We start from the raw sequence: 13,531 nt of genomic DNA, 5'->3' as shown, positions 1-13,531 counted from the left end.
TTTTTTTCCTTTTTTTCAAAACTGTGTCCTCATTAAATTGGCATCTGGGTCAAGGACCAACTTTCAATAACAAGAGTATCAGAAATATCCAGTGGCCCAGAAACTATTAGAAAGTGCAAAGTAGATATGAAAAGAAATCAGAGTCCGATATAGCAAAAAAGAGGTCCAAGTGAGATTAAGAGCTGAAAGCTATCTACTGGATTTGGCAACCAGAAAATCATCAGTAGCCTCAGCAAAAGTTATGTCAATGAAGTGGTAGGGGGGTAAAAATGAGATTATAGTGGATTAAGACTAAACAAAGTTCACTACGAAGAAGAGATATAATAGAAGATAGGAAGGGGATCCAAACAGAGTTTTGTTAACAATAAATGCTGGTGATACAAAGGAAAAGGTATACTTTAACATTTTTGGCAGAACTATGAATTGGTACAATCATGGAAACCAGTATGGAGGGTCCCCAAGACTAGGAATGGAACCACCATATGACCCAGCTACTCTATTCCTCAGTATTTATCCAAAAAATCTGAAATCTGCATACTATAGTAATACATGCATACCCATGTTTATAGCAGTAAATGCACAATAGCCATGTTATGGAACCAGCCTAGGTGCCCATCAACAGATGAACAGATAAAGAAAATGTGGTATTCATACCTAACTGAATTTTACTCAGTCATAAAGAAGGATGAAATGATGTTATTTGCTGGTAAATGAATGGAGCTGGAGATTGTCATGCCAAGTCAATTAAGCCAGACTCACAAAGTCAAAGGTCAAATGTTTTTTCTTATATGTGGAAGCTAGAGAGAGAAAAAAAGGGAATAAAGAGGGATCTCACAAAAACAGAAGGAAGATCAACAGAATAGAGGAAGGGGATCTAGAGGGAGGGAACAGGGGAGGGCATCGGGAGATACTAGGGAATTAAATTGACCAAATTATGCTATATCCAAGTACAAATATACCAAAATGAATCCCACTTTTGTGTATAATTATGGTGAACTAATTAAAAGAATAATAGAATGGAGCCCAGTAGAGTAGTGGGAGGCATGGGGAGGGAGGAGGGAAGAGAAAGGGGAAGTTCCAGGGAATGAGATTGATCAAATTATGTTATATGCATGTGTGAATATGTCACAATGAATTCCACTATTATGTATAATTATAATGCATCAACAAAAACATAAAAAGATAGTTTTATTTTGTTTTGCCTTTCATTGTGTGTGGGTGTGCACAGATTGTTATTAAGCTAGAAGAAGAGACTAGAAAAAGAGAATGAAAGTGTAGGAAATGGTGGCAGGAAAAGCAGGGAGAGGGCTGAGAAAGTGAGGAAAATTGACAGAGAAAAGACTGAAGATAAATGAGATGCCTTGAACAGAAGGTGAATCAGCCCATTCTCTAAGACAGAAATGAAAATACTTGAGATAGATGCAGAGGTAAACATGTTTTGGGGGAATAAACAAATTTAAAGTGAATGAGACTGCTGGTTCCATCAAAAATCAAAATACTTAGGAATAAATACAACAAACGAAGAATAAAATTTAAACATTTTGAAAACTACAAAGCATTGCTGAAAAGAATTATAGAAGAACTGAATAGAAGGAAAGAAAAGACAGCCCATGTTCTTAGATTGGAAGCTTTAATATGGTTAAGATGACAACACTTTTCAAATTGACCTACAAATTTCATGCAATCCTTGACAAAATCATAATTGACTTCTTTTCAGAAATTGACAAGATGATACCAAAATTCATAGGGAAATACAAAGGACCCAGAATTACCAAAATAATCTTGTGAGGGAGAAAAAAATTGGAGGACTCACATTTTCCAATTTAAGAACTTACTACAAAGCTAGAGTTATACAATTTTACATGCCAATTTTAAAAATCTTCAAAAACATTGTGGTACTGGCATAAGGATAGGTGTCAGGAGTGGTGATCTGAATCATGGTCTCTGACTGTCCCACAGCAGGAGCTGTGTACCTGTACTGAGAACTTCCTGTGCAAAGATGAAGGTCAAGACTGTCCAGTTGCTATGGTAATACCCTGCTTAAAGGAGGTTCTGTGCTAGGCAGGACACTATCAGTCTTGACCCTGAGTACAGATACCAACTGCTGGGGGTAGAGAATTATGAGTGCAAAAAAGATAATTATAACTGGATGCCCAGTACTTCATCCTTCAGCCTGCCTGCTTTGAAGAAACTTTCTCACAGAAATCCCTTTTGATGATAATACCTATATAATAAACATGCTGAGCTAGCTCTGGGTCATTATTCTCTCAGGGTATGATGCTCCCCCTGGTCTCAGCTTTCTCTCTGTGTCCATTTGGGTTTTCTAATCCCCCACTGTCCCTCACTGGTTTTTCTGTATAACAGTCATGCAGGTGTGACAGATAGGCATCATATAGTAAGTGGTATGGAACTGAGAATATAAAAATCTCATATTTATAGTTAATTTTCCACAAGAGTGCCAAAATGAGTCAGTGGGGGAAAATACACTTTTTTTTTTGACAAATACTGCTTGGACAAACAATTGGAATATCCACATGCAAAAGAAAGAAGTTGGGCCCCTACCTCATATCACATATCAAAATCAAACCAAAAGGGATTTGAAATTAAATGTAAGACCTAAAATTATAAAACTCCTTGAAGAAAACATATAGATGAAAAATTTTTGAATATAGTGTCTATGTTGCCACATAGAGAATGTGTGGGCTCAAGTGATCTGCCCACCTCAGCCTCCTGAGTAGCCAAGACTACAGACATGCACTATCATGTCCAGTTTCTGCATAAATTTTTGTAACCTTGGATTATGTGATAGTTTCTTTGCTATGGCACCAAAGTAAAAATGTCAAAAAGATAAAATTGGGGGTTATCACAATTAAAAACTTTATGTTTCAAATAACACTGTGAGGAAAGTGAAAAGATAATCCATATAATCAGGAAAAATATTTATAAATCATATATATGATCTAGAATATCTAAAGAACTTGGGGCTGGGGTTGTGGCTCAGTGGTAGAGTGCCAGCCTATCTGCACATGAGGCCCTGGGTTCAATCCTTAGCATCACATTAAAAAAAATAAATAAATAAAGGAACAGGGCTGGGGATATGGCTCAGTTGGTAGAGTGCTTGCCTCACAAGCACAAGGCCCTGTGTTCAATCCCCAGCACTGCGAAAAAAAAAAAAAGGAAAAACTCAACTATTCAATAACAAAGTGACAAATTTACCCAGTTAAAAATAGGCCAAAAATTTGAATAAACATTTCTCAAAAATGTACACAAAAGGGCAATGAGCACATGAAAACAGGTTCAACATAATTAGCCATCAGGGCAATGCAAACCAAAACCACAATAAGATCTATTAGGATGGCTATAATCTAAATTAACAAGTGTTGGAGAGGATGTGGAGAAATTGAAACCTGAATTGTATGGTAGGTTAATTATATCTTGATAAAACTGTTAAAAACATACACAGTTACAAAGAAAATCAGTTATACTGAACTAGAGTCATCAAAATATAAAAACAATTCCTTGATAAAGAAAAACATGTGCTTCCTTAATAAGGCAAAAAATAACAAGATCCAGTTCTAACAGCTATCTTAAATTTGAAGTAGTGATGAGTGTAAAATAAATTTTGAGGCATTTGTAATAATAACAAAAATGACTGATGGTTTCCAACCTCTAAAGAAGAGGGATTGAAGCAAGTCATGGTAGCATACACCTGTAATCCCAGCAGCTTGGGAAGCTAAGGCAGAAGGATCGCAGGTTCAAAGCAGCCTCTGCAATTGAGCAAAGCTCTAAGCAACTTAGTGAGACCCTGTCTCAAAATTAAAAACTAAAAAAGGGCTGGGGATGTGGCTCAGTGGTAGATAAGCACCCCTGGGGTCAATCCCTGGTAAATAAATAAATAAATAAAAATAAAAGAACAGGGTTGGGAATAAAAAAAGGGGGAATAATTCAATTAGTTGTTTCTCCTGATATGAAGTTCCAGAATTAAAAATCAAGGGGCTGGAGTTGTAGCTCAGTGGTAAGAGCACTTGCCTAGCATGTGTGAGGCACGGGGTTCGATCCTCAGGTCCACTTACAAATAATTAATAAATAAAATAAAGATATTTTTAAGAAACGAATTAAAAATCAAATACAAGATACTTGTTTTTAGTGAGAATGGAGATGTTCAAGTCAGCTTACAATCCAGTGCTTTTGGGACGTTTATGCAAAATTAATTATGCCAGTTGACTGAACTGCCAAGCAGCTTGGATCCCTCTGGATAAACCCATTAGTCATCTTGCAATATAGTGAAATGGGGCAGGAAGGAAATAATTGATGCCTGGTTTCCAGGGCAAAGCAAGTTGGGAGTGGGAATGGGAAACAGACTCAAAGGGAAAAAAAAGCAGGGCTGTCATGCTTGTCCTCTTGTCCCTAATTCATCAGAAAAGGTGATGTGATCAGAATAGCACAGGAAGTCTCAGACCAGAATCCTGTAGTCATTTTCCCTATAACATGTTCAACAGTCCCTTCCATCAAATGTCTGCCCCAGGACTGATATTCAAAATATGTGACAAATGGCCACAGACCAATTAGGACATTTGCCTGCCACAATAAAAAAATAGAGCCCAAAATGTCTGCTACTGTGGCATATATTACTTGTAAGACTATGTGGAGGTCCTAGAGGCAGGATTGAACAAAGGCTCTTGGACAACTGGTTCAGAAGATGCTCAACTCCTCTACTAACAAATGAAACCACTGTCCCAGTAAGTATACGTCACCCCAAAGATAGAATAGAAAGAGGAAGTGAACAGAAGTTCTGAAGGTTTTATGAATGAAAGACTGGGCAAGTGGTTGATGCTTGCATTCAGCTTGCTGATTTTGCAGCTAGAAATTATTTCTCTTGGCAGAAGATTAGAGCCAAAAAAGATTTCAATGTACCACTTCAAGCAGTATCTCTTTCAAATTTAGACTTTGAGGAGCTGCCTTAGTATGAAAATAGAGCTAGATTCAGGTTAAAATTCTTATGACTGTGGGGCACAGTGGCACACACCTGTAATCCCAGCGACTTGGGAGGCGGAGGCAGGAAGAACATGAGTTCAAAGTCAGCCTCAGCAATTTAGTAAGGCCCTAAGCAACTTGGTGAGACTATCTCTAAATAAAACACAAAAATGGTCTGGGAATGTGGCTCAGTGGTTAAGCACTGCTGAGTTCAGTCCCTGCTACCAAACGAAAAAATTTTATCCCTACCTTTTCATCATTTAAGAAGCAGCAAAAAAGCAAGATTTGGACCCACGGTTATTAGCTTACACTGCCAGCTACCCCAGCTCTGAATATTGAGGCTTGCCTGGGGGGTAAGGGGCTTTCTCATTGGTCTTGGCCTAGGTTCCTCCTTCTAATAGACCCATCTGTCTGTTCACAATTCCTTTTCACATGAGAAGAAAACTTCCTAAGACAGAAAGAAACTGATTAAGCTAGACGCTGAGGCACAGCATTTACTAGAAAGGAAAGAAAATTTCTTGGGCTTTGCTTGGAGCACCTGAGCCATAAGAGGGGGGGTAAGCTATTTCAACAATAACCATTAATTTTTTATTAAGTTTTTTGTCAAACATAACAATAATTTCTTCTCTTTCATAAAAACAACTTAAACATTTAAAACATCAGTTTGGAAAAAGACAAACGAAGAGAAGAAAAGGATGAAGAAAAGTAACCAAAAGACAAACTCAAGCACATAATAAATACAGCCTATTTTCATGGTTTCTCAGCCCTCATGGCTTTTGCCAAAGTGCCAGATCCTCAGTCTCATAATTAAGAGCTCAAAATCTCCTCCAGCTTCAACAAGTCCAAGGGTGGGATTTTGGTGACTTCGAAGAAGACCCTGCAAAAGGAAGAGGGGTCTAGCTCAGTGTAAAATAGGTCAAAGCCAAACAGGCTCCATGGAACAAGTAAGACTTAAGACCCTGGGTTTTCTATCTTGCTTTTTAACACTAGAGTAGAAAGGAATATGAAATATGTCTGAACACTTTTCTTTTATATGAGGTTAGTCTGGTCCAGGCATTTTAAATCTTCCCCACGAATAAAAGCCCAGTATCAGTTGGGGCTTGGTACTTACTGGTGAGAATACTTGGAATACACAGTCTTCAGTCTATTGTAAGAACTGAAAGTCAGCATGAAGTTTAGTCGCCTGACCAGGGGGTGGAGCTCAATGGACTTGTAGCCACTGTAATACTCCAGGATAGGAACCTAGAAGAAGAAGCATGAACCGTTTGACTTTTACCATAAGAAGCATAACCTTCCTCCATCTCTGCTACTCTACATCCAAACTTCCCATCTATCATTTAAGAATGAATAATATTCAAAACATTTCAAAGATTCATACAGTATGAACATCAACCAATAATTATAGGGTACTATCTAGAAGAAAAGTTTTCAGTCACAAACTTCTAGGATGGCCATATTCATATGCACCAGTTAGATGTTAACCCTGGTCACAGGCATTCATGTAAGCTGAAACCTTCCAAAGTCATAAGGAACAAGACTGATTTTGTAATTTACTATGAGGTCCAGAGCCAATTGCCAAGTAAAACTCCAAACAAAATCTGGGTCCCGACTCAACAGCCAACAGGAACTTAACACATATCCTCACCTCTGGCTCTAACAACTATCATTCCATGCATTCATTTTCTCACTCAACTATAAGAAAACTTATTATATGGTCAAAGCAATAAGGCAATGTTTAAGAGCAAAGGTACTGGAGGCAGACAGCTTCTTTTTAAATTCCAGCTCCATTAATGGCATGACCTAGAGAGTTATTTAACCTCATCGTGCCTCAGTTTCTCAGTCTGTCAAACTGGGATCATTACAGTAATTGTAATCACAGGATTAAATGAATATGTACAGAGAGAGAGAGAGAGAGAGAGAAGAGTCTAGCACATAGGAAGTGCCCAAACAATGCTAGCTAGGATTAATATATCAAACCCCAAGTAAGATGCTGGGAATACAGCGATGAGTAAGGCACCCATTCCCCCTTGATGAGTCTAGTTTAGAGGAAGAGACAAACATGCAGAGTTACAAAATGTATACTAAGTGCTATGATGGAAGTGAATATGGGATTCTGGAGGAACAGCGGAGCAGAACCCATAAACTCTGACTAGGAGAGTCACAGAAAGCTTCACAGAGGAGGGCACTCTGACAGTGGATGCTGAAAGTCAAATGAGAGCTCGACAGGCAGAGAAAGGAAGAAGACTTATCTGTAAGCTGGTGGTTTTCTAAAAATATCTTAAATGATTTGACCTGAATTCCTTTTGTTCCCCAAATAGCTTACCTGGAAGCCCATATTTGGGCTTATCAGGAAGTCGGGGTCGGGTTAAGAAACCCATCAATTTAGAACCCTTTCTATTTACATGGTCCCTTACATACTTCTGAAGGAAACCCAGGAGTCCCCCGAGTATTGTCTGGAAACCACTGCCATAGACAAAAGGTAATCACTGGTGTGCTGATCAAGGACTAACACAGTATTTTCGCACACTAAGTAAGATTACATAGTGTCACTGCCACTGTGTCAGTTCAGGCCCTGAATTCTTCACCTTGACTATTATAATGCCCTACTCACTAGTGTTCCCACTTTTATAGTACCCTTCATCTAATTACTGGTGTTCCCACTTTTATAGTACACTTCATCTAATATTCCTTCTATACTGCCACACAAGGATTGTTTCCAAAACACACAAAAAGAGTTATGTTATTTCTCTACCTAAGAATCCTTCAATGCCTTAGTAACAAGTGGGTCTCTCAGGCTGGAGACATAGTTCAGTGGTAGAACATTTGCTTATCATGCCCAAGGCCCAGGGTTCAATACTAGTATTACACACACACACACACAAAGAAGTGAAGTGGGTTCCCTAAGCATGGTATATATGGCCACAACCTACCAACCTACCAACCTACCATTCTGATCTCATCTTTCACCGTTCCCTATTAACACACCCTTTGCTCTATCCACAGGAGATGTCTTATTCAGTCCTAAACACATCACACTCCTTCCTTAGCACCTTCACTTCTTTTTCATTATTGCTCCCTCCACCTTAAACATTTATCATGAATTTCCACTTATCTTTCAAGACACTAAAGTCACCTCTTCTGTACAGCTTTTCTTCTCTGTAGAAAAGGCAGTGTATATAAAACAGGATTTTGGAGCTGGTAATCCTCATTTGACACTCACTGGTTTAGCCACCGAGTATGAAAATACTGAAATATTTCTAGCCTAGTTGGTGCACAGTTTGCTATCTTGAAACTCCTCAGTTGTCCACTTTAGGAACCATGAACTTCAGCAGGATACAATGGTCACAGCCTGGCTCAGCACAGAGACTCCAGGACCACAGTTCCAGAGCTATGGCTATACCCATTCTGATTATAGAGAAGATTTAGATTTTTAACACCCTGCTAGCCATTATTATTGTTTATTATTTTTCATCATAATCATTGCTATTTATTGAATACTTTCTCTGTTCCCAAAAATTTCATCATGATTTATCTGGGATTACACAACTGTTGTACAGTTCCTTCTCAGTACTGAGAGGTTTTCCCATCAATGGTGGCTTAGGATTTATAGATAGGAGGGACTTGGAAGTGGTTGAACTGACAGTAGGAGCTTTATTTGTGAGCATAATCTCTCTAAGGATTGCATGTTACACATCAGTAAGAATTCAAAGTTCTCTAAAGTTGTTTTTATTCACAACATTTTAGAATATTGAGAAAGCATCAGTTATGAGTTTTGCTTGTTGTTTGGGTAGATGGCTTTGGAGGCCTTCCTCTTCTGAAGACAACACAACTGACATGCCTCTGAGTACCCTGTTACTTCACTACTCTATATTCTCTGGGCCAGGGCATTTCAAATCCTGTTCCAACAAGTTCCCTCAGGGGCCAGTTTTGCTGAAGGGACTGCAAAGGATAGAGCTGGAATAGGGTCAGGGATAAGAAGTGGGCCCACCCAACACCTGTGACAACCAGAATAACTTCACCTTAGTCTGTTTTGTAATACTGGAATTTCAGGAAAGATTTCTTTGTAACAAGGGGTACTTTGACTAAGAAAAATGAAACAACTATTCCAAAACCCATGTCCCTAAGTTCTACAGGTATGAAAGAATTCATAACTATGGGTAAATGGCAGTTTTGTCACCAAGAGCTTCCCACAGCCCTAATTTGCACCCCCACCAACCCCCAAACCCTCATCACAAATATTTACACAGTGTCCAAGCTTCTTCATGTAAAGGGCCAGGAGGAAGGCGCCAGCAGCTAGCTTGGAAGCCCTCTCCTGGATGTAGTCATATTCCTGCAGGGTCATCTCACAGATGAAGCGGGATAAGGTCAGTGTTTTCATGCTGGCACGGACACACTAAAGGCAGCAAGAAGACAGGTTCAACAATCAATTTGTAAAAGTAGTACCAGGCAGAAGACCTCCTTTCCAGTTATGCTACCCCCATTCCAAATGGCTTTCTGCTTGAGCAATGTACTTCTCCTGCCACCATGGCTCACCCTAAAGTTGGATGCCTGCAAGAAGCACAGGGCCAGCAGTCTGTGCCTGCAAAAGCAGACTCTTTTGGAGGATATTCTGAAATTGGCAGTGCAATTTGCCACCTTTAGGGTTTTAAAATAAATTATCAATTGTGGGCCCTCCCACCTCCCCTTTCTGTGGGAGTCATCCTCTAAAGAGTCAAAGTCTCACAACTACAACTATGCACCTGGTTCTACCCTAGAAAGTGCCCCCATATTCCCAAACAGTTCCTTCCCTTTTCTTATTTGAAAAAAAAATTATCTATAACACAGAAATAAAAGTGCATGAAGCACACTTGTAGGATACAATGAATAATTACAAAGTGGCCTTCTCTGTAACCGAAACTCAAGAAAGAGCATTGCCCACATTCCCCCAAAATGTCTCAGGTGTTTCTTCCTGATCAAATCCCCCTACTCTGTCCTCATCTCAAATCTTACAAGTATATTGTGTTAATCTGTAACTTGCCCCTCACCCCAACTACTTCACAAAGATTACCAAACTTTAAGCTAAGAGGTTGTCAGCCACTCTGGGTATAGAGAGTGGCTATAACCCAGAAGTGGAAGAAAAAAGATATTCCTTGACCGTCTTACCCTAGCATATCTGCGCAGAAAATGATAGGCGATGGGAATGTTGATGTCAAAATTGAGGGCTTGCAGGATACCGATTTCCATGGCAAGTAGTTCGTCTCGCTTGTAAATATCATCACAGATGTACAGGAAGTCATCCACACAAGGAGGATTGGGTTCCTGTGGGTGGAGAGGGGAGACAGTCACAATCAGGCAGATATCACTCTCTTCTCTGCTTATAGATGAAGGCAAAGGGGAAGAAGGGTGAAGGATAGGAGACAACCTATCCTTCATGCTAGTTGTATGAAAACTTAGGGTTTGGGAGTAGAGAAGTAGCAACTTTTACAGATCTATGGATTTGTTTTTGCGCTGGCTCCCTCTCTCCCTCCCCAGTTTCAACCTCCTATCAGAATTCTTACTAACTCCTTCTCTACTTGTTTGCTCCCTTCTCCATCTCTTCCCCTCCTTCCCACTTACCCTTAGAAATACCCTACATCTTACCTTCTGTTTGGGCCCTGGTCAACAAAGAGGAAGGGAGGGCAGAGAAGGAAAAGATGGAAGAAGGGGAGGAACACTTCTTAGCAAATCTTAGAACCAAGAGCACCCATCCTCTGGTGGCCAGGACAGAGAGTCCCTACTAAATGCTATGGATAAGAGATATCTTTTCCTCACAAAATTGAAAAGTACCAAAGTACTTTTGTAAGAGAGGTGCAGAGATGGGATGATGATAGAAGAAAGAAAGCAGTAGTGTGAGAACCTGAACAAGTCATTTCTGCTCTCTGGGTCTCAGCTTCCTCTTCTAATAGAGTACATGACTGATCTAATCTCTGATCTGAAAACAGTAAGGGGAGGGAAGGAGGGAAGGAAGGGGAAGAGCAAGAAGAAGAAAGAGAACGTGAGCTATAGGAAGAAGGCTGGTATAGGCAGTAACCACCTGGTAAGAAAAAGAGTCAAGGGTCTTTCTGCCTCCTCATGATCTTTCTATAGCTAAGTTTCAGGCTCCATAAGACAGGGGATAATAGGGAGCACCCAGGACAGCAGTTCTAATTCTCAATCCCTCTGTCCTGCCCCATGTACATTCTCCCCCTCTATACCTCCCCTTTCTGTGGGTTCCTTCCCTCCCTTTCCCAGAGCAGGCCTTAGATCTCCAACTCCTGCTCCACATTCATCAGGACAGTACATCACTGCTCTCAGGCCCTGTGCCTTGTGGTGCTTCTGGCACTGTAAAAATCCACCCCATTAGGTCCTATCTTCTTCTGGTGGTAATACAGTTTTCGAACAGGTCTCTCTCCTCTCAGTTCTCTGGTTTTCTTTTTCTGTGGAGCAACTCAAATCAACCAGAATCTGGTGGCTCTCTGAGCTGCACTGAAGGTCTATGCCAGGAAGTGTCCCTTTTCCTCCATTACTGTCCCTTTTTCTTTTGGCCAGGGCCCAAACAGAAGCTAAGGTGGAGAGTATCTCTTGGTGTAAGCAGGAAAGGAGGAGGCGTGACCAGAGAAGGAGGGGAAGAGAAGGAGAAGGGAGGAAGCAGGTAGAGGAAAGTAATGAGGATTCTGACAGGAGGTGGGAACTGGGGAGGGAGTAAGGGGACCAGCACAAAAATAAATCCATAGTCCTAAAGCTCTCTGAATTTCTTAATAAAAGTTGCTGCCTCTCTATTCCCAAACTTTAAGGTATTATATAACTAGCATGACTGCTAGCATAACCGAAGGAGAAATAACCGTTAAACAAGTTTAGTTAGCACCTGAAAAAGGAAAAAGCATCAGAGATGTAGCTAGATGGATTATAGTTACAAAAAAAGACCAGAAACTCACTTTTACTCGTCTATTTCAAAAATGACCACTTTACTTGGGGTGTTTAGATGCACTGCCTTCTATATCAAGCCATTTTCTCTTAAATAGCTCCAGCCCCCTGATTTGGAGACATTTTGTTCTATATGCAGATCAAGCCTCCAGTAGATGGGGACGGAGTTGGTAGAACAAGAAAAGGTTGGGAAGCAAAGAATCATGGACAAGAAAGAAGTTTTAAAAAGAACCACCATTTAATTAGGCACACACATTCATGACACATCTTCAAAGAGGAAATGGAAGAACCTTGCTCATGCCAGGAAACAAATAGAGCACCATTGCCAATTAGCACCAGTTTTCCTGCTTTGGGAAGACAGATAAGAAACTGATGGGGAAATTATGTGTATGAAAGTATGTAACTGAAAACACATGGATAGATACAAATACATATGAATGTATGCATATGTTTGTGTATATATGTGTGAATGCATGTAAAACTACATATACATGTTCATTCTCTATTTTAGGTGGAAACCACATTAGTTCTCTCTAGACCTTAGCAACTCATGCTCACCTCAAATTTTGCTGCAATCAGAAAGGCAGTTGAACCAAGGAGTTGTAGCTTGTCTTTCTTGCATGCTTCCTTCATTAGGTAGTGATCCACCAGCTTCACTGCCAAGTACAAGGTCTCATGACACATCTCAAAGGTCATCTGGAGGATTACACAAATGGAACAAGAATCAGCACATCTTACAGATCCATAAAAATTTCCATACCGATCTAGCTTCCTGAACTATCTGTGGCATCATGGATAGTCCTGGCCAGCTGAGACTATGCTAGGAATGCAGAAACTACTTTAGTAAAGTACCTGCACATATCTCCCATGCCTTTGAGGACCCTGGCATTATCTGTCCTCACACATTTGAATAGGTAACCAGTCTTGAAAGCCAGAGAGAAAGAGTTGCTTTGCCTTCTCTGTGAGCACCTTGAGTGGATACACACACACTCTCCCTCTGATCTCTAATACTCGGGTTCTTGCTTTCCCCATTTGTTATAAATTTGTACAGTAAACTCCATAAAGATATCATGTTTATTTAGCTGAAATATAGTCAATTAACTGATTATTAATTTTCTCAACTAGTTATGCTATTAGAATATATTAATTGGGATCAAGAACCAACAGCACAACTTGGAAGAGAACTAAGAGATAGGAGGAGCCAGAGTAAAATTAAATCATTAGTAGTATAACCCCCCTTCCTTTCTTTTTCTTAATTATCATTATCTTGCCTTCACCAACTCCGAGAAACTTTCCCATGTAACCCCAGTCCCAGAATTTATGCTGGCTCATGTAGTACCTTTGTGAAAATTAGAAGAAAAATGGTGCCTTCTTTGAGTGAATACAGCCCTTCAAACACACATCAATTAGATAATATCTTTATAGGAATCAGAAAAGGTACACAACAACCCTACAGCCATTGGTTTGACAAACAATGTGAGCTGAATTCCACTGGCTGCTTTTGCCTTGGCTAAAGCTCTTGTATAAACACAATTTATACGTCTGTACACAGTGAATCCACCAACCATCAGTGATACTTCTTCCCCACAAATCCCAAATTCCAAGGATTCAAGAAAAACAAAAAACTTTCCTAGTA

The 13,531-nt window shown here is 39.9% G+C and overlaps 1 protein-coding gene across 1 annotated transcript in view; it reads right to left on the bottom strand.

Moving 5' to 3' along the window:
- Positions 1–5,384: 5,384 nt before the first annotated feature.
- Ccnb3 (cyclin B3) overlaps positions 5,385–13,531 on the bottom strand; it is a 50,848-nt gene continuing 42,701 nt past the window's right edge. The window contains exons 8-12 of the mRNA XM_047536393.1: positions 12,454–12,591; positions 10,117–10,272; positions 9,218–9,367; positions 6,086–6,216; positions 5,385–5,851 (exon numbers count right to left, since the gene is read on the bottom strand). Coding sequence (XP_047392349.1) covers positions 5,782–5,851; positions 6,086–6,216; positions 9,218–9,367; positions 10,117–10,272; positions 12,454–12,591 — 645 coding nt within the window. The 3' untranslated portion in view covers positions 5,385–5,781. The remainder of the gene's footprint in view (positions 5,852–6,085; positions 6,217–9,217; positions 9,368–10,116; positions 10,273–12,453; positions 12,592–13,531) is intronic.

The sequence above is a fragment of the Sciurus carolinensis genome, chromosome X (genome assembly GCF_902686445.1).
Source record: "Sciurus carolinensis chromosome X, mSciCar1.2, whole genome shotgun sequence".
In the NCBI taxonomy this organism is placed as follows: Eukaryota; Metazoa; Chordata; class Mammalia; order Rodentia; family Sciuridae; genus Sciurus; species Sciurus carolinensis.
Note: the sequence above shows the minus strand (reverse complement) of the source record. Positions and strands in the feature narration are given on the sequence as shown.